Raw genomic sequence first — 19,517 nt, 5'->3', positions numbered from 1 at the left:
CAAACATGGGGAGAACATACAAACTCCTCTGTCCATGGTGGGATTTGAACCCAGGAGCCCACCACTGCAAACTTACACCTACTGAGCCACCTTGCTGGTAAGGAGCTGCAAGTCCAATGAGATGCTACTCATCTTCCATTGTAAAGAGAGTCGGACATGCAACCAACTGGCAACCTGGGAGAAGCTAAAGGCTGGATTTTCTTACATTATGTTGGGCAGAACCTGACAAAAAATACTCACTTTTTACGGCCAATTTATAGGCCTATCCACAAATTAACATCAGGCAGTCGGTTTCCAGTGTCTCGATATAGTGTAGACATGAAATTAGGCATGTGAAAATAAGTGTGCGCTCACTTAACATGACCAAGGTGTCTATTCGGGTTTATTTGTTACAGAATACAAAAATACTGAGCAGAATATACAGAAGGGTAAAAAAGGATTACAGAGATTTTCACATTGTAATTTACAAAATAAATGATAGATATTAATATGGACAGCTTTATAAAACAATGCAGTGTGAAGGCTTAAATGTGACATCCATATAGCTGCATATAAAATAATGATATAAGATAAATAACTTGTGGATGGGGGGAAATTAAAACAGTGCAAAAGTTCTCAACCTAAAAAAATAAACTAAGAAATAGTTACAGAGATCTGACATGTATTTATGGTATGTGTGATAATGTACCGATTATGAGAGGAGTCAATCTTCTGTACAACTTGGCAGTGACTGCCCAGAAGAACGTTATTACTTATCTAGCCAAAAATGGCTAAATACAGTGAGAAATTAATTAGGTTCAATTGTACAACAAAGGTGCATACGATAGGCCTCAGGTTTAGGGAAAGGCAGCAAGTGATGCTGTAGGGGGTGGTGACAGAAGCAGTGTAAGTGACACCAGCGCCGTCGTCCTGTTTCGGGAGGAGGGGTAATAGATGTTACAGAGAAGTGAATGAAGCCCCAGCCTCCTGTTACATCCGGTTTGAGATTTCTCTCAAACAAAATATCACAGGAAGAAAAGTAAAAACACACAGATATAGGTAATAGCAGGATCGGGAAAATTGTAGAGAATTTAATAAAAACAGCTAATTACAAAATTACATAGGGCTTAAAATAGATTAAACCGTTTTAAAAGGTTGCAGTTGCTCAGCTACAAAATAGCTGTATTTACTCTGTATGAAAGATTACTGGTAAAACCCTTTAAATCTAAGGAAAATGCATTTATGATATAAAGGTCATTAGTTTTTTGCTAAATATTAAATGATAGTCAGACATGAATTATTTCTCCTAAGAAAACAATGGATAATATTCATGGTGAGGGAACTTTTAACCTTGCACGTCCTTTGTCACAACAACAATGAAAACAAATCTAGAAGATGTTACAATATGAAATATTGACGCATCACTGAAGTTAGGGAAATATTTAGGGCCCATTTGGCTTTATCTTATAATTTGTATTACAATATCTTAAAAGCACATTTGTACAAATTATATCAGTCACAATGTTTCCCAGAACCGGATAATTCTGAAACTAAGAGCAAAAACCAGAAAAAAAAACAAAACAACAAACTTACTAATATATTTTATTTTAAAAAATGGTAAGACTTGCTCTCCAATCCCTTGCAGATTCCAGTCCTTAGTTGACTAGTGCCATGTATTCAATAATGGGAAACTGAGGATCATGTATGTCATACAGCGCTGTACTGTTCAGTTCAATGTTGCAATGAAATGCTGCTCCTAGTTGAGGGGCCCTGCAGACCCCCGGTAGATGCCCCCTCTCTCGCTTTCAGTTCTTCCATTTCAATCTTGGCTCGGATTTTCTCCCAGTCTACTTCAACCTAATCAAAAATAAAAAAGAAAAGGAAAAGATTGAAGTTTAACAAACAATTCACTAACATCAGTAGTTTATGATCCATCTCAGCACAATACGGCTCAGTCTCAAAAACAGGTATCCACAGTATTGAAGTATAGTGTGAAAACCTTGATCTATGGTTGAGCTTCACAGATGTCAGCGAAGGGGGCTTTCATCAGTCCGCTAGCTGTTTTCGTAACCCATAGTCACCCCCTCACCCACGTCGTGGAGGAGCGAAGAGTGCGTGCCATTTAAATGCCGCAGTCAGAGATTGAGCTCTGGGTGGCAGCAAGCCTCAGCCGTGTGTGGGGAGAACTGAGGTCCCAGCCAGGATGTTCATTTGCGTTCTAATAAGGGAAAGGGTTAAAACACATCTGATCTAAAAAGAAAGTACATATCACTTTCTTGGAAGCGGATCCTAAGGGAATCCTCTCCATATTGTCCAATTAAAAAGCTGCCAGGCAGATAAAAAAATTTTTTTTAAATAAATAAATAAAAAAATAAAAAAATGACTCCTTCAAAACCGCTTCAGGAAAAGAAAACATCATTGAAAAATTCCCCAAAAAAGGAAAATTAACTGAAATGGTTTATGCTTGAAAAACTTGTTTTTTTGAACTCTTAAAATAATGCTGTGTGTACATATCCTGAACTTTCCTTCCTATTATACATATGGTAGTACACTACAGATATATAAACATATACAGGGTCTCCCCATTTCTCATTATTCGTTTTATATCTTCTCTGTGTATATTCATACGAAGCTGGCCATTCTTTTTCGTAATACTCCATGAAGGGGGCACGTATCCTCAAGCTGTAGGGGTCAAAAAGGGGAGGTCATCGCACAGCGAATCATCTGTCTAGGCCTAAAATCAAATGCACTATCATGGTGCAGTGGGCCTGAGTAAAGATGGCGACTACACAGGTGCGTTAAGCCAGTACATGTCCGGGCCCATCTGAAGTTTTCTAGAGAGCATTTGGATTATCCAGAAGAGTATTGGGAGAATGTCATATGGTCTGATGAAACCAAAGTAGATCAACTGACGGTGAGTCAGAATAATAGGTGGCGCTGAGGCTTAAAAGAGCTGTCAGTACGCCGGGACACTAGGGATAAATGCAGTATCCACCGCTAATATTAGCTCTATTAGCGGTGGATACCGCATTTATCCCTAGTGTCCCGGCGTACTGACAGCTCTTTTAAGCCTCAGCGCCACCTATTATTCTGACTCACCGTCAGTTGATCTACTTTGGTTTCATCAGACCATATGACATTCTCCCAATACTCTTCTGGATAATCCAAATGCTCTCTAGAAAACTTCAGATGGGCCCGGACATGTACTGGCTTAACGCACCTGTGTAGTCGCCATCTTTACTCGGGCCCACTGCACCATGATAGTGCATTTGATTTTAGGCCTGTACATATCCTGAAGCAGGGGTGGGGAACCTTTTTTTTTAGCCTGGGGCCATTTGGATATTTATACCATCATTTGGGGGCTGTAGAACATTATCAACTTGATATTTATTCTGCTATATAAAAATGTAATTAAACCACCCCTAATGGACCTGTTTCTCTTTGGTGCTGTGAGGTTAGGTGGTGTTGATGTTGCTAAACGTAACTGATTTTCCAGATTTTTGTCGGTCTGGAGCTCAGGAGACTCTGCGATTAATTTTCAAAGAAGATGCTGGGGCACATAAATCATAGGAGGGGCATACACGTCACGGGAGGGGCTGGGAGCATACACGTCACAGGAGGGGCTGGGGACATACACGTCACAGTAGGGGCTGGGGGCATACACGTCACAGGAGGGGCTGGGGGCATACACATCACAGGAAGGACTGTTGGCATACACATCACAGGAGGGGCTGGGGGCATACACGTCACAGGAGGGGCTGGGGGCATACACGTCACAGGAAGGACTGATGCATACACGTCACAGGAAGGACTGGGGGCATACACATCACAGGAAGGAGGAAGGACTAGGGGCATACACATCACAGGAAGGACTGATGGCATACACGTCACAGGAAGGACTGGGGCATACACGTCACAGGAAGGACTGGGGCATACACGTCACAGGAAGGACTGGGGCATACACGTCACAGAAAGGACTGGGGCATACACGTCACAAAAAGGACGGGAGCATACACGTCACAGGAAGGACTGGGGCAAACACGTCACAGGAAGGACTGGAGCATACACATCACAGGAAGGACTGGGGCATACACGTCACAGAAAGGACTGGAGAATACACGTCACAGGAAGGACTGGGGCATACACGTCACAGGAAGGACTGGAGCATACACATCACAGGAAGGACTGGGGCATACACATCACAGGAAGGACTGATGGCATACACGTCACAGGAAGGACTGATGGCATACACGTCACAGGAAGGACTGGGGCATACACGTCACAGGTAGGACTGGGGCATACACGTCACAGGAAGGACTGGGGCATACACGTCACAGGAAGGACTGGGGCATACACGTCACAGGAAGGACTGGGGCATACACGTCACAGGAAGGACTGGGGCATACACGTCACAGGAAGGACTGGGGCATACACGTCACAGGAAGGACTGGGGCATACACGTCACAGGAAGGACTGGGGCATACACGTCACAGGAAGGACTGGGGCATACACATCACAGGAAGGACTGGGCATACACGTCACAGGAAGGACTGGGCATACACGTCACAGGAAGGACTGGGGGAAAAATACATAGCAGTAAGGACTGGGTTCATGCACGTCACAGGAAGGACTGGGGGAAAAATACATAGCAGCACGGTGGCTCAGTGGTTAGCACTGCAGCCTTGCAGCGCTGAAGTCCTGGGTTCAAATCTCACCAAAGACAACATATGCAAGGAGCTTGTATGTTCTCTCCGTGTTTGCGTGGGTTTCCCCCAGGTACTCCGGTTCCCTCCCACATTCCAAAGACATACTGATAGGGAATTTAGATTGTGAGCCCCAATGGGGACAGTGATGATAATGTCTGCAAACTGTAAAGCGCTGCAGAATATGTTAGCACTATATAAAAAAAAAAAAAGATTATTATAAAGATAGCAGTAAGGACTGGGGGCATACACGTCACAGGAAGGACTGGGGGCATACACGTCACAGGATCTGATTCTGGGCCATATACATTACAGAAGATGCTGGGGCTGTTGCTGCGGTCTTCATTGGTGGGACGGGAGTGCAGAATGTGCATGTACGAGTACATAATCCTTTATTGCATGCACCACAATGTTAAGTAGTGAATGCTGAATGTGCGTGGTCACGCTGCAAAGAGTAATTAAAGGGCCCAACGCTTGCTGGCCTGAGTAGATATGAGAGAACGTGTTCAGAAAACGTTTGCAAATCTCAAATTCGGCACGAAAGTAGCACGTTCGGTTTCACGAGTATTTTTACTCAAAGTCGACAAAAGTCAGTCACCGTTCTGTAAATCATCGCGTTTCCACGAATGCTTTTGTATTACTTTGGTTATGATAGTGGTGCTGTATTATGAGTCTGGGGGATATATTTGATGAGTGGAGGGGGTGTGGAGGGGTTAAGGGAGAGTCTGAATAGATTACAGGAGCGGCATGAGTCTTTTTTAAACTTAACTTTGTGTGTTGATTCCTGCAACCAATCAGGGTGCAGAAGCCATCGACAACGTCATGACACAAGGTCTTCTGTGATTGGTTGTCAAAGTCACATGTCCCTGGCCATATAAAAAGCGGTTATCTTGTTTTGCTGGCTGGCATCATTTGCGCGGTGTCACAGTGCAGAGAGCTGGTGCTGCTGAACTTGACCTGTGTGAAATCGATCTTCCAAAATCAAAGTAGAGTGTGCAAATACTGTGTGGCAGTCTGTGGAAGCTCCATTTTCGACTCCAAATCATTTGTGCTAAAAATGTTTCAGTAGCAAATCAGGTGGTCAGATTTCTACTTTAAATAAAATCGTTAGGCCTAATATAGTGGTGCAGCTACTAGGCACAATTAGCTACTCCAAATCGTTTTTGCTAAAACTGTGTTTCAGTAGCAAATCAGAAGGTCAGATTTCCACTTAAAAATCGTTAAGCATAACAGTTGTTCAAGCACACTATCGAAGAAAATAAATAGTGATTGTTCATTTAGTGACAGGTGACTGACAGCTGTGGGCCTAAGGTTGTGAAAGAGCAGGGTACAAGAGGGGAAGCCTACTTACAACATACCGCATATACTCGTGTATAAGCCGAGTTTTTCAGCACATTTTTTCTGCTGAAAACGCCCCACCCCATCGGTTTATATACGAGTCATTGTCCCAGAAGGATGGCCGGGGAAAGGGGAGCGGCGAAGCAGCGGGTCACAGAGGCAGGAGACGGCGGCTGCGGCTGTAACTGTGCCCGCTGCTAAAGAGAAATTAATATTCACTGCCCTGGCAGTGAATATTAATTTCTCTTCTAGAGTGCAGTTACTGCCGCAGCTGATGGCTTCCAGCACAGCACACATTCTACATACCTTCCCTGCGCACTCTTGCTGCATCTCGTTCGTTCTGGCACCAGCAGCTCTTCCGGCCGAGCAATCACATGGCCCTGCTCATTAAGGAAATGATAATGAATGTTCATGCCTCTCCAATCCCACAGCGTGGAGTCAATATTCTTTACCTTAATGAGCGGGGCCACGTGATCGCTCGGTCGGAAGAGCTGCTGGCGCTGGAACGATATGCAGCGAGGACCCGCAGGAAGGTAGGATGTTTTTTTTTAATTATAGGATCCATGCATACAAGGATAGGGGATAAGGAGCCATGCATACAAGGACGGGATGGGGGAGCCATGCATACAAGGACGGGATGGGAAGCCATGCATACCAGGATTGGGATGAGGGGACAATGCATACCCGGGCTTATACTCAAGTCAATAAGTTTACCCAGTTTTTTCGTGGCAAAATTAGGTGCCTCGGCGTATACTCCGGTCGACTTATACTTGAGTATATAAAGTAAGTGGGAAAAAGTGAGGTGATGGTGGAAGGCTTGGTGTTTGATGTGTACATAGGTTAGGTGTTAATGTGAATGAATGAATGAAAGCACAACTGAACAAACACAGTCTCATCCTACCCAAAGACCATTAACAACATATTACTGGCCGGCCTACTCGACTCCCTTTCTTTGGCAGCCAATACGCCTTGTCATCTACAAGGCTCAGAAAGAGCATGTGCTTGAGTGGATGGCAAGCGCTGCATCAAGTGGCCTCTCCTCTTCTTCCTCCACCTTAACATCACACACAGTACAATCCTCAGAGGTGGCACCCCAATCACCCTTGTTCCCCCCCCACCTCAAATATTTCCAAATGCCCAACTGATTGTGGGGAACCTAAGAAGGGCCATTCTGAAGAGCTGTTCACACATTCTATTCCATGGGCATCAGAGGTCTGCTCCAAAGAATCCATAGTATGAAAGCATCTGCACCGATGTCCAAAATGTTTTCATGTTGGATGCGGGGCCAGACGAAGTAGGCTCCAAGCAGAATCCAGACCCTCATCATCAGACATTAACCACCGAGGGTTGAGGTGATCTTGATGAGACTCAGATACGAGAGGCGCACAAGGACTGTACTGTGGTGTCAGGGCAGGAAGAGGAGGGTGACTCAGGGTGAGGAGGTACCCAGAGGTACACAGCTGAGTAGCTCAGCAGAGGAGGAAAATGAGGAGGTTACGTTGCAGCTTCCCACACAGACAAGTGTCTGTGACGAAGTGACACAACCTCGACAAGAACTGCATCCTCTTTGACCAGCACCGATTGCGAGTGTGCAGAGGGGGCAAGGGTTGCCTGGGCGTTTTTGGAGATCGTAAAGGATGACCCAACACAAGTTATCTGTCAAATGTGCAAGAACAAGCAGTAGAAGCAAGAATTGCAATAATGTGACAAGTACATGCATGAACCGGCACATGCCTTATTGTGGGAATCTCACTGTGCTAAAATGCGGCCTAGCCGGCCTCGGAAATTGAGTGACTCTGGTGGCTGTGGGGGCAGGTGGTCAAGGGGCTGATCCACATGTCTGTGAATCCCCAAGGCTTGCGGGAAAACCTCTGTATCCAACACTTCCTCCACTGCTTTTGCCTCCTCTAGGTCTCCACCTTTGCCCTCAACCTCACCCTTAATCAGACATGTGTTCCAACGGTGCAGATAGTCTCCCCTATCTCTGTACTGCGCAGAAATAGCTTACAGCAATCACGTAGTGTTTAAATTAATATGCCTTAAAGATCACAGTCACTTAGCTCAAGAATTTTTGACAGCTATCCAGGCCAAGTTACAGCAATGGCTGTCTCCACTAAACCTGGAGCCAGGGAAGGCCATGTGCGATAACTGTGCCAGCCTGGTGGAGCTCCTACACCGGAGCAACCTCACACATGTGCCTTGAATGGCTCACGTCCTCAACCTGGTGGTACAGCAATTTCTACGCCACTATCCCTTCCTGGATGCACTGCTGCAGAAACACGGTCGCTGTGTGCTCACTTCCGAAGATCGCGCCCGCAGGTCATCGACTTGCATCGCTACAGAGGTCTTTGGGCCTACCGGTTAACTGTTTGATTAGTGATTTTCCAACACGGTGGATTTCCACTCTGCACATGTTGTATCAGCTGTGGCAGGAGCGACAAGCTCTGGTGTAGTATGTCATTTTGCATAGCCTGGGCCAACGCAGTCTGGACGTGGTGCAAATCACACTTGTGGAGTGGGCACAGGTAAAGGATCTCTACACCCTTCTGCAGTTTTGAAATGGCTACTAAGATGGTTAGCGCTGACAATGCTGTCATTAGCATCACTATTCCGGTCATCTACATGCTGGAACACACTTTGAATAGTCTGGGTGAAAAGGCGATGGTCCTAGAGGAAGAGTTGGAAGAAGAGGAGGATGCGGAAGGGATACCAAGATCTCAAATTTGCAGACTATAGTCGCACAGGCGGGTGCCATGGGAGGGTGGCTTGCAGCGATCAAGGGGGACTCATGGTACCAGACAAACTGTTCGATAAGATGCAGGAGCCGAGGAACAAATGGAGGAGGATGAGGTGATGGACGCACAACAGTCAGGTGATGAAGAGGATAATGATCCTCTCTCTGTTGTCCCTGGATGGCTGGAGGGGACAGAGGAAGCAATCTTGAGAGTTTTATCCCACCATCAACACAGCATAAACATGGACCTCATGGAAGCGCCCGAAACATGAGCGCCTTCTTGCTGCACTAGCTTCAACATGATGCCCATATTCTTAGAGTTAGAAATAGTGCTCATTACTGTGTTACCACTCTGGCTAAATTTACTCTTGTACCGTGGATTTAACAGATGCCCCCCGGAAATGGATGCTCGCATGCTGGAGTATAGAAACACGCTTGTAGACAATCTTAAGAGTGGTTTTCCCCAAAGCAGCAGTGAGGCACAGTGTGCATCCCAGTTGTAGACGTCCAACCCCGGGTACGCCAAAGCGTCATCGCCAAAACAAATTGCAGCATCAGCAGTGTAAGTGGCATTACCAATTTCTGTGAGTCGTTTAACCCATTTTTTTTAGACCAGCCTGTGCACCAGCAGAACAGAGTACACGGTGAGAGACTGGAGGGGATGGTGCAGGAGTATCTGGAGCTCAATATCAATGCTATCAGAGGGGGTTTGGACCCTTTTACGTTTTGGTCTTCAAAAAATGGATGAGTGGCCTGAGATCAACTGTCAACCCCTTGGATGTTTCGTCATGTCCGGCAGCCAGCGTTCTCTCAGAACAAGTCTTCAGAACTGCTGTTTGTGTCCTTATGGATAAGAGCATCCGGCTGTCCCCTCAAAGTGTACACTGCCTAACTTTCATTAAAATGAACAAATCATGGATCTCCGATGACTTTTGCACTAGGCGATGGTGTTGTTTTTAGTTTCATATATTGATCTCGCGTTATTGCAGTCTGTGCCATCTGTGGAGTCTTCTGTGCCTGCTGTTGCTACAGCTGCTGATGTTCCAAACTATTTTTTGAAATGTGGAGACTCCAAGTTGGGTCTCCATCTAGTGTGTTCCCTGTGGTGGAAGTTGTATCAGAGACCTGTTATACCTGTTTCTATTCTGTGGAAACTGGTGCCACTTTAGTAATGTATGACAATTATTTTTTGAACTGTGGAGACTCAAAGTTGGGTCTCCATCTGGTGGGTTGCCCGTGTAAGTAGGTCTTCCAGACAGGCAACTACCTGTGTTACTTTCCTTACATTTTTCTACCAATATCACTGTATGAAATGGATGTTTGTGCCATCTGAGTGTGGCTGGAATTAAAAAAGAATATTGGAGGTGTTGCATGAGGTCACCGAGCTATGAAGGCCTACACCGCTACCTTAACCACCAGGTCCTCATTAAAACTTCAATTCCATGCTGTAAATTCTGGGCCAGGCCCTGATACCTCATGCATGGCCCATCGCTGACAGCTGCTGTGCCATTATAACAGGTTCTACGATAGGTCAATTGATCAGTCAACTACCTTTGTTACTATTCTTACATTTTATCTATCAATAGTAGTCTATGAAACTGATGTTTTTGCCATCTGAGTGTTGCTGGAATAATAATAAAAAAAATTGGAGGTGTTGCATGAGGTATCACAGCTAAGAAGGCTTTCACCACCAGATCCTCATTGAAACTTCAATTCCAAGCTGTAAATGGTGGGCCAGGCCCTGATACCCCATGCATGGCCCACGGCTGACTGCAGAAGTGCCATTTGCAAATTTCTACTGTGGGTCAATTGATGCCACTTTTTCATGGTGTCTGCCCCTAATTTAAGCTGTTTGGAAAGCTTTCTGTCACCCCTTAAGGTGTTGTCTGCATGTTTTGTTTTGCCTTCCATTGAATTTATTGAGGTTTGAATACATTCCTCGAAGTTTGGCAAATCAGAATCCAACCTTGAAAGGTTTGCTCATCTCTAGGCCAGAGCACTCTGGACCTTAGGAATCTTCCCTGGGGTCAGAGGTTCTCCATCCTAGTTCTAAGGGAACAGAAGTTAATAGGGAAAAAACAAAACAACATGATCCTGGATAAATGCATGGAGGCTTGTGAAACTGTATTTCAGGAATGTCAATAGTTAGCAGATCTTTATTTCCTTTGCACAGTGAACTAAACATACATCAAAGAGATAACCTTTCCAAAAAAAGGCACGGCAGTGCTGGATGGAAAGCAGACTATATTAAAGATGTTAGATTAGTGCAGCCTAAATGCGAGAATTGCACAATTAAGTGATCGTACCGTAAAGGACACAGGGAGACAGCCACGATGTGACTTGATCAGGGGAAATGATGGTATCTCATTCAGATAAAGCAAGCCGAGAGGCGTTATCGTTGTACTTGAGTCATTACTTAATACACTTAAGGAAGGTGCAGACATAAATTTAGAAATGCTGGAACAACATACCGCAAGGTGAAAGCAATAATGCTATCACAATGTCCTGGAAACATAATCCTGATTCTGTAGATCTTATTATATTAATAAATATTTGAGTCACACAACAATCCTTAAAATGATTTTCCCACGAATGACATTTATCACTTAAATTTAGGCAATAAGCATCAGAATACCTGGTGCTCCTCGCTGTGGTCAGAGAATAGAGAGGCATGGTCACACATGCACACGGCTGCGCCAGCCATTTTTATAGGACTAAGAGAGACGGCAGAGCTCTGATCAGCTATTACAGGCCGCCCTATAGATTAGAGAGGCATGGTCACATGCATACGGCCACTCCAGCCATGTATATAGGACTAAGAGAGACAGCAGAGATCTGATCAGCTATTACAGGCCGCCCTATAGATTAGACAAGCATGGTCACATGCATACGGCCACTCCAGCCATGTCTATAGGACTAAAGAGACAGCAGAGATCTGATCAGCTATTACAGGCTGCCCCATAGATTAGAGAGGCATGGTCACACATGTGCACGGCCGCTCCAGCCATGTATATAGGACTAAGAAAGACAAAAGAGCTCTGATCAGCTATTAGAGGCTGCCCCATAGGCATAGGTCACATGTGCACTGCTGCTTCATCCATGCCAGCTACAAGTGGTTCTCAATAAATGAGAATATCATCAAAAAGCTAATTTATTTCAGTTCTTCAATACAAAAAGTGAAACTCACATTATAGAGTCATTACAAACAGAGTGCTCTATTGAAAAATGCTTATTTCTGTTAATGTTGAAGATTATGGCTTACAGCCAATGAAAACCCAAAAGTCATTATCTCAGTAAATTGGAATACTTTATAACACCAGCTTGAAAAATGTTTTTAAAATCTGAAATGTTGACCTACTGAAATGTATGTTCAGTAAATGCACTCAATACTTGGTCGGGGCTCCATTTGCATCAATTACTGCATCAGTGCAGCGTGGCAAGGAGATCAGCCTGTGACACTGCTGAGGTGTTATGGAAGCCCAGGTTGCTTTGATAGCAGCCTTCAGCTTGTCATCATTGTTGGGTCTGGTGTCTCATCTTCCTCTTGACAATACCCCATAGATTCTCTATGGGGTTAAGGTCAGGCGAGTTTGCTGGCCAATCAAGCACAGTGATACTGTGCGAGTTTCTTGTATCACACTCGCAAGTGTGACCCCGGACTAAGAAAGATAGCAGAGCTCCGATCAGCAATTACAGGCTGCCCCAAAGATTAGAGAGACTTGGTCACACGTGTGCACTGCTGCTTCATGCAGGCCTATGGGACTTGAATAGGAAGGCATCGTTGTGCATGTGTATTACTGCTTTGTTCAATGTCTTTGGGGCAGACATAAAAATCAGATAGCTATACTCTGCTGTCTACCTCAATCCCGTAGAGAATGAATGAATGGGCATTATGCCTGGTTTGGTGAATGTAAACAAAAATTGGAATATAACTTTCCTTGGATCAGCCAGCTTCAGTTCTCTTGCAACTCTCCCATACTGCAAAGCTGCACTTGCAAATGGCATTGGTGAGGGCCCAGCGTTGTGATCTTACAGCTGTTTCGGAACCATCAATATTCAGTAGCACACCACCCTCGGCAAAGCAGGTTGCCGGGAAGCAGGGGACTGATGTGCTCCTGAAGATTCATCTTGAAAATTCTGCTTGGGACAACCCCATTCGGGCTCTAATCTGTCTTGTTAATTGCCAATCATGTGGCATCTGCACATGAGTGTAGGGTAGCCTGCTGGAAATAAAGTGTGGTTATGTGTAAGGGTACCGTCACACTATACGATTTACCTACTATCACGACCTGCGATATGACCTGGCCGTGATCGTAGGTAAATCGTAGTGTGGTCGCTGGGGAGCTGTCACACAGACAGCTCTCCAGCGACCAACGATGCCGAGGTCCCTGGGTAACCAGGGTAACAGGAAAAACAAAATCCAGCTCACCATACCGACATTCCCAGGAGCTCGGAGCACGGAACCGCTGTGTCAGGGCGTGGACGAACAGGAAAGAGAAGGAGATCCAGCTCAACGAAATAGTGAAAAATCCATAATTTATTTCACTCAAAATACAGTGAAAGGACAAAACATCAGCATACAGAAAAAATTATAAAAACAAGGTCAACGCGTTTCCGGTGACTAAGCACCCTTAATCATGATGCAGGACCGCGCTTAGTAACCCGATGTTTACCCTGGTTACAAGCGTAAAACTAAAAAAAAACAAACAGCACATACTTACATTCTGGTGTCCGTCAGGTCCCTTGCAGTCTCTGCTTCCCGCACTGTGACTGCCGGCCGTAAAGTGAAAGTGAAAGCACAGCCGCTGTGCTCTGCTTTCACTTTACGGCCGGCAATCACAGTGCTGGAAGCAGACGGCAAGGGACCTGACGGACACCAGAATGTAAGTATGTGCTGTTTTTTTTTTTTTAGTTTTACGCTTGTAACCAGGGTAAACATCGGGTTACTAAGCGCGGTCCTGCGCTTAGTAACCCGATGTTTACCCTGGTTACAAGCGAACGCATCGCTGGATCGCATCGCTAGACAGCGGGAGATCCAGCGATGAAAGAAAGTTCTAAACGATCTGCTACGACGTACGATTCTCAGCAGGATCCCTGATCGCTGCTGCGTGTCAGACACAGCGATATCGTAACGATATCGCTGGAACGTCACGAATCGTACCGTCGTAGCGATCGAAATGGTATAGTGTGACGGTACCCTAAGAGCAGACAGGGTTAGGACAAGAACAGAGGAGAGAGAGTATTTACAGTACATTTAAATGGTGCAACTTCCTACCTCTGCTAGCTGTCTCATCTGCTGCAATAGACTCTAATGGTATAAACTCCCTCTGCTTGCTATCTGCTGTCTGTCATCTGCCACTCTACCATCTAGCAACATATTTTAATGTGCCTGCTTAATGATTGGTATAATTCATTGGTTGCATTGTACGATTTACTCACTGTCACAGCCAGCTCTTCCCTCTCCTAGTGTATCCTCACCCACCCCCTGCAGACTGTGAGCCCTCGCGGGCAGGGTCCTCCCTCCTTATGTACTCGTGTGCCTTGTTATCTGCTCATGTTTAATGTATTTGTCTATATTTGCCCGTATTCACATGTAAAGCGCCATGGAATAAATGGCGCTATAAAAATGTATAATAATAATAATAATAATAATATCCATGACTGTGGCCACTCTAGATACTATCAGGTGGAAGGTGTCATAGCATGTTGCCAGCCACAATGTGTTTGATCATTTAACCACCCCCTGGTGTGCTGGCCCCAGCTGCCAAATTATCCCCACCCTGGTCCCACAATCCATCTCTTCTGACCCAGCAGTCTGGACTATAAATTTAGAACCATCCTTAGGGGTGCACGCAGGTGGGGGTGCACGCAAGCATTCCAGAAGCAAAGCGTCGTGATACAGCAGTTATTCCATGGCAGTTAGTCAGGGCAGGAGTCAGGTAACCCACACTCTCCACTCACGTCTATCCATGTGCTTTATTCCTATCCTCCTATGCTCCCTTGCATATGCTCCACGTCCACCGCCCAATCCCCCTCCATCACAACTCATATACATCAGCCCCTCTATACTTCCCTCTCCCTTGTACAGCTCCCATGCACTTCTCACCTTCCTGAAAAACCTCAGCCCACCTTGCCCAAACACACTGCACAAAAAAACTTCATACACTTCCAAAAACGACTTGCTTTTTATCTTCTTACTCCTACTGATTTCGGGAGACATCTCCCCCGACCCCGGTCCCCCATCCCCCAACCTCTACCCTACCTCATATCAAAACCATACTAACCTTATTAATATTACTTGCACTCCCTCATCTCTCTCTTTAAATTGTTCCCTTTGGAATCCACGTTCTGTATGTAACAAGCTTCCTTTCCTGCTCAACTACTTTGTGAACAACTCTCTGAATCTGTTGGCCCTCACTGAAACCTGGATCCAGGACTCTGACACTGCCTCCCCTGCTGCCATTTCCCATGGTGGCTTACAATTTTCCCTTTCCCCGAGACCCACAAACAGACCTGGTGGTGGAGTCGGCATACTCCTGTCCCCACAATGCACGTTCCAGGTTATACCCCCAGTTCCATCACTCTCATTCCCTTCTTTTGAGGTCAACACCATCAGGCTCTTCCGTCCCCTCTCCCTCAGAGTAGCGGTCAGCGTCGGACTGGAGCACCTTGGGCCCACCAGAGAAAATCATTCTTGGGGCCCACTATGTAGCTACATAGAAATAGATACAAGACCACCAATTGTGCAGTGAAAAAGTGCTAATATCAGGGTATAATATAAGGTAGTGCACATCTTAATTATGTAGCAGGGTTGGGGTAGCCCTCTCATAGAATATAATTTAGCCCCCTCACAGAATATAATTTAGCCCCCTCATAAAATATAACGCAGTCCCCTCTCATAGAATATAATGCAGCACCCCACAAAATATAATGCAACCCCCTCAGGTATAATGCAGTCCCCACCATAGAATATAATGTAGCACCCTCATAGGGTATAATGCAGCCCCCCTCATATAGTTTAATGCAGCCACCACAGAATATAATGTAGACAACTGAGAGAATGCAGCGACACCACAGAATATAATGCAGCCCCCCATAGAGTATGCTGTAGCCCCCTCACACAGTATGATGTAGCCTCCCATAATATAATGTAGTCCCCTGAGAATAATGCAGTCCCCCCACAGAATAGAATGTAGCCCCCTCATAAAGTATAATGCAGCCTCTCTCCACCCCATCATTGTCCTCATCACCACCTCCATCATTGCCTTCTCCCCCACCACCTCCATCACTGCCCATTCCACCACCTGCATCATTGCTTCCTCCCCCACCATCATTGTCCATTTCATCACCTCCATCATTGCCCATCACCTCCATCATTGCCTCTCCCACCACCATTGCTTCCCACCTCCGTCATTGCCTCCCCACCACCATCATTGCCCATCACCTCCATCATTGCCTCCCCACCATCATTGCCCATCACCTCCATCATTCCCTCCCTCACCATGATTGCCCATCACCTCCATCATTGTCTCCCCACCATCATTGCCCATCACTTCCATCATTGCCTCCCCACCACCACCATCATTGCCCATCACCTCCATCATTGTCTTCCCCCCACCATCATTGCCCATCACCTCCATCATTGTCTCCCCCACCACCATCATTGCCCATCATCTCCATCATTGCCTCCCCACCACCATCATTGCCCATCACCTCCATCATTGCCTCCCCACCATCATTGCCCATCACCTCCATCATTCCCTCCCTCACCATGATTGCCCATCACCTCCATCATTGTCTCCCCACCATCATTGCCCATCACTTCCATCATTGCCTCCCCACCACCACCATCATTGCCCATCACCTCCATCATTGTCTTCCCCCCACCATCATTGCCCATCACCTCCATCATTGTCTCCCCCACCACCATCATTGCCCATCATCTCCATTATTGCCTCCCCCACCACCATTGCCCATCACCTCCATCATTGCCTCCCCACCATCATTGCCCATCACCTCCATCATTCCCTCCCTCACCATAATTGCCCATCACTTCCATCATTACCTGCCCATCACCTCCATCCAGAGGTGTAACTACAGTTATGGGCCCCGATGCGAATTCATTTCACACACTATAGTTTTGTTGCAATTTTTTACAGTGCAATATTTAATAAGTATAGGCTCCTATGTTTAATTTCTTAGAAATAAAAAATAACAGTACAAAAAATGCGTATATATATATATATATATATATATATATATATATATATATATATATATATATATATATATAAAATATATTATTAATCTGAAAAATGCAACATGAATGGACATGCTCTTTTTTTTTTGTGAGGATCAGTTTTCTACCAAAAAATACAGATTCTCACAAAAAGTCAAGTCTGAATAGCAATTCTGGGAAACTCATTGACTTTGTTGGGATGTTGGGAGGTCAGTGCGGTGCACTGCAAAAAAATGATCCGTAAAAAACGCCTAATGCTACGTTCACACACAGCATTTTGACTGCATCCTCACAAAGCACAGTCTTGTGTGTGTGAATGCTGCTATGCTAATTACTCACCTTCCCCGCACCCCTACGGTGATGTCCAGCGATGTCCCCTAGTCTTGGAGGCTGCAGCATTCTGTGCCTCTAGGTCCCTGCTCAGTCACATAGTGTTGTGCCAGGTCATCTCAAAGGTCCTGCAGCCTCCGGACCTGCGAGATCACCGTGGGAGCGCAGGGAAGGTGAGTAAAAGCACATCCAAAAAGCACAAAAAGAATTTAAATGCTCATTCTTTTTACGGATCCGTTCTTGAGCCCAAGAACAAATCTGTAAAAAGCACAGTGTGTGATTGCAGAATTGTGAAATGCACTGACTTGGCTGTCACAGCCAACGTCACTGCATGCCACTGCAAAGCGGATCCGTACAAAAAGGGACACTGCCACACACACACACACATACACACACAGTACAACACTGCCACACACACAGTACAACACTGCCACACACAGTACAACACTGCCACACACACAGTACAACACTGCCACACACAGTACAACACTGCCACACACAGTACAACACTGCCACACACACAGTACAACACTGCCACACACAGTACAACACTGCCACACACAGTACAACACTGCCACACACACAGTACAACACTGCCACACACACAGTACAACACTGCCACACACAGTACAACACTGCCACACACACAGTACAACACTGCCACACACACAGTACAACACTGCCACACACACAGTACAACACTGCCACACACACAGTACAACACTGCCACACACACAGTACAACACTGCCACACACACAGTACAACACTGCCACACACAGTATAACACTGCCACACACAGTATAACACTGCCACACACACAGTACAACACTGCCACACACACAGTACAACACTGCCACACACACAGTACAACACTGCCACACACACACAGTATAACACTGCCACACACACAGTACAACACTGCCACACACACAGTACAACACTGCCACACACACAGTATAACACTGCCACACACACAGTACAACACTGCCACACACACACAGTACAACACTGCCACACACACAGTATAACACTGCCACACACACAGTACAACACTGCCACACACACAGTACAACACTGCCACACACAGTATAACACTGCCACACACACAGTATAACACTGCCACACACACAGTATAACACTGCCACACACACAGTACAACACTGCCACACACAGTATAACACTGCCACACACAGTACAACACTGCCACACACACAGTACAACACTGCCACACACACAGTACAACACTGCCACACACAGTACAACACTGCCATACACACAGTACAACACTGCCACACACAGTACAACACTGTCACACACACAGTACAACACTGCCACACACAGTATAACACTGCCACACACACAGTACAACACTGCCACACACACAGTACAACACTGCCACACACAGTATAACACTGCCACACACACAGTACAACACTGCCACACACAGTATAACACTGCCACACACACAGTACAACACTGCCACACACACAGTACAACACTGCCACACACACAGTACAACACTGCCACACACACACAGTATACCACTGCCACACACACAGTACAACACTGCCACACACACAGTACAACACTGCCACACACACAGTACAACACTGCCACACACACAGTACAACACTGCCACACACACACAGTATAACACTGCCACACACACAGTATAACACTGCCACACACACAGTACAACACTGCCACACACAGTACAACACTGCCACACACAGTATAACACTGCCACACACACAGTATAACACTGCCACACACACAGTACAACACTGCCACACACAGTATAACACTGCCACACACAGTACAACACTGCCACACACAGTACAACACTGCCACACACACAGTACAACACTGCCACACACACAGTACAACACTGCCACACACACAGTACAACACTGCCACACACACAGTACAACACTGCCACACACAGTATAACACTGCCACACACACAGTACAACACTGCCACACACAGTACAACACTGCCATACACACAGTACAACACTGCCACACACAGTACAACACTGTCACACACACAGTATAACACTGCCACACACAGTATAACACTGCCACACACACAGTACAACACTGCCACACACAGTACAACACTGTCACACACACAGTATAACACTGCCACACACAGTATAACACTGCCACACACACAGTACAACACTGCCACAC

At 45.8% G+C, this 19,517-nt stretch overlaps 1 protein-coding gene across 3 annotated transcripts in view; it reads right to left on the bottom strand.

Annotated features, from left to right (window-relative positions):
* Window positions 1–354: 354 nt before the first annotated feature.
* Window positions 355–19,517, bottom strand: part of IFT80 (intraflagellar transport 80) — a 187,924-nt gene continuing 168,761 nt past the window's right edge. For all 3 annotated transcript variants that reach the window (XM_069727415.1, XM_069727417.1, XM_069727416.1), the window contains exon 20: window positions 355–1,836. In XM_069727415.1, the coding sequence (XP_069583516.1) occupies window positions 1,711–1,836 (126 nt within the window). In that variant the 3' untranslated portion in view covers window positions 355–1,710. The remainder of the gene's footprint in view (window positions 1,837–19,517) is intronic.

Source organism: Ranitomeya imitator, chromosome 5, assembly GCF_032444005.1.
Source record: "Ranitomeya imitator isolate aRanImi1 chromosome 5, aRanImi1.pri, whole genome shotgun sequence".
Classification (NCBI taxonomy): domain Eukaryota; kingdom Metazoa; phylum Chordata; class Amphibia; order Anura; family Dendrobatidae; genus Ranitomeya; species Ranitomeya imitator.
The sequence above is the reverse complement of the archived record's forward strand: the minus strand, read 5'-3'. Positions and strand labels throughout refer to the sequence as shown.